Below are 2,382 nucleotides of genomic sequence, written 5' to 3' on the forward strand. Positions count from 1 at the left end.
GGGCTGACTTAGTGGCAGCTAACGACAAAACTTTCAGCAAAAGAGAATTCTGTAACAAAAGACTCTTCCTCTTATAGGCCAGAAAACACTCATAAGTCCACCCCAGCAAGTCACCACGCGGACATCAACCTGCTTTACTGGAGTGACGAGGAGGCCGTGGTGGACTTTAAGGCCGTGCAGGGCCGCTGCACCATAGAGTACGGGGAGGACCTACCCGAGTGTGTCCAGGACTACTCAGCAGGAGGCCCAGACCGCTTCTACTTCCTCGAGGTGGTGCTCTGGGCTTACCTGAGGGGAGTTTCGAGATCCCAAGAAAGCAGTTCAATGTTCAGTGTTCAGTTACATGCAAGGGTTTTTGGCAGTAGGGATTTGCGTTTCATAGGCTAGTGTGAACCCATGCATGGGAGCAGTTGCAGTGAGGGCCTGGGCAGTGTTTTACAAAGCTTTAGTTGTAGAAAAGTGCTCTGCAGTACATGTTTGTGACCATTCAGGTTGTTCTGGAGTTTAACACTCCCAGCTTTTAAAAAATTACAATGGTAGAAAACGTAACTGATGAAACTCAGGTTTATTTAAGGACTGTTAGGCAGCCTCCGCCAGCCCAACCAGCGCCTTCCTGTGAAGTAAGGAAAGCAGCCCCTCCCCTGGGAGACACACCCGGCACCAGGGCACACAACCTGGCCCTGTACCTGGGTAGATCCCAGTCCCTGCCACCAGGCGTCCGCTTCCGGGCCGGGTCCACACAGTCATGCATGGTGGCCCTGTTATCCAGACAGGACTGAGGAGTCGGTTGATCAAGCTAATTACTTTTAATTGTTTGAGCTTGGCTTTTATGTGTTGGGTTATCTTAACATGATGTATATCTGTGTTTCCCCAGGCTAGTATGTAGCCTAATCAGACAATAGTCTGTTCCTATGCTTAACATATTTCCCATTTTAAGAATGAGCAGTCCAGGTTCAGGTAGCAGGATTTCTGTGTCGGCCAAATAAAAATATTTATATTAATAGAATGAGTTTATATGAGTTTCTAGTGTAGCAAAATCAAATTACTCTTATGGTGGCTAATTGCTTTTGGCCCTATTTAGGGAGAAATTAAGTGAATCTTTATCAGATTAACTTCTTACATTGTCTTTGTTAGAGAGGGGAACCAGTGTGTTTCTCTACCAGATTATTGTAGTTCTCTCCTTTTCAGGCCTATAATGCAAAAAGCAAAAACTTTGAAGATCCTCCAAACCATGCCCGGAGCCCCAGAAATAAAGGGAAAGGGAAAGGAAAAGGTACGTCTTCATTCCATCAGTTTCTTTTCAAGCCTGTCTTACATAACTCAGGATAACCTATGAGTCATGTAACGGAAAAGAACAGCCTCTGACATCTGTTTCCAGGGAGTTACTGTCTCTCCTTCATTCTTTGTTAACAACTCAAAACGAGATTACTTTGAATTAATAAAGACGTTCGAAGACAGAATGTTAGGACTATTGACTATTTGATTTAATTTGTGGCCGGTTTTCTCCAGGGAAAGGCAAGGCAAAGTCTCAAGCATCTGAGCCGAGCGAACCAGAGGCTGAAATCAAAGTGCCTAAGCTTCGTACTCTGGATGTGTTTTCCGGCTGTGGGGGCCTGTCAGAAGGATTTCACCAAGCAGGTAAATGCCAGCGGGTTTTCGCTCTCTAAACAGCTAGTAGAAGTGGATCAGGCAGGTTCTACCTACCAGACCTTTCTGGCTCTGGTCACAGTTCTGTCTCAGGAGTCTCATTCAGGAGCCTTCAAAGCACATCTCTGTCCTTTTATCCACCAGGCATCTCCGAAACACTGTGGGCCATTGAAATGTGGGACCCTGCTGCCCAGGCGTTCCGGCTGAACAACCCTGGGTCCACAGTGTTCACAGAGGACTGTAATGTCCTGCTGAAGCTGGTCATGGCCGGGGAGGAGACCAACTCCCGTGGCCAGAGGCTGCCTCAGAAGGGAGATGTAGAGATGCTGTGTGGTGGGCCACCCTGCCAAGGGTTTAGTGGCATGAACCGCTTCAACTCTCGCACCTACTCCAAGTTCAAAAACTCCCTAGTGGTCTCCTTCCTCAGGTAAAAGGGGTAAAACCCCCCTGTGGCTCTGGCCTCAGGTGAATCACTGTTATGTGTGGCTCGAGAGTAACTAAACAACAGCCTGAAGGCTGAGAGACTAGCTGTGCCAGGTGATAAGCAGTGACTGGTGTGGTTTTGGCACCTGTTGTGTGCCCTGCACTGAGGTGAGATGCCTGGTCTCTGCCTTCAGGAAATTCACAGCTCAATTCTCACTGGGGAGAGATTTCAGGAGTTGGGAGGTGCAACCTCTTGGTAACCAAAGGTCAGGTGTCCAGGGGGGCTTCTGGTAGAGAGGTCTGAGTCTCCCT

General features: G+C 48.1%; 1 protein-coding gene across 1 annotated transcript in view; it reads left to right on the top strand.

The window, feature by feature from the left end:
- The window catches only part of DNMT1 (DNA methyltransferase 1), a 54,871-nt gene that overhangs the window by 48,313 nt on the left and 4,176 nt on the right, over nt 1-2,382 (top strand). Inside the window, 4 exon segments of the mRNA XM_023733064.1 lie at nt 78-270; nt 1,189-1,273; nt 1,510-1,638; nt 1,792-2,074. Of these exon segments, the coding sequence (XP_023588832.1) occupies nt 78-270; nt 1,189-1,273; nt 1,510-1,638; nt 1,792-2,074 (690 nt within the window).

This window comes from Trichechus manatus, unplaced genomic scaffold (assembly GCF_000243295.1).
Source record: "Trichechus manatus latirostris isolate Lorelei unplaced genomic scaffold, TriManLat1.0 scaffold00057, whole genome shotgun sequence".
Lineage (NCBI taxonomy): Eukaryota > Metazoa > Chordata > Mammalia > Sirenia > Trichechidae > Trichechus > Trichechus manatus.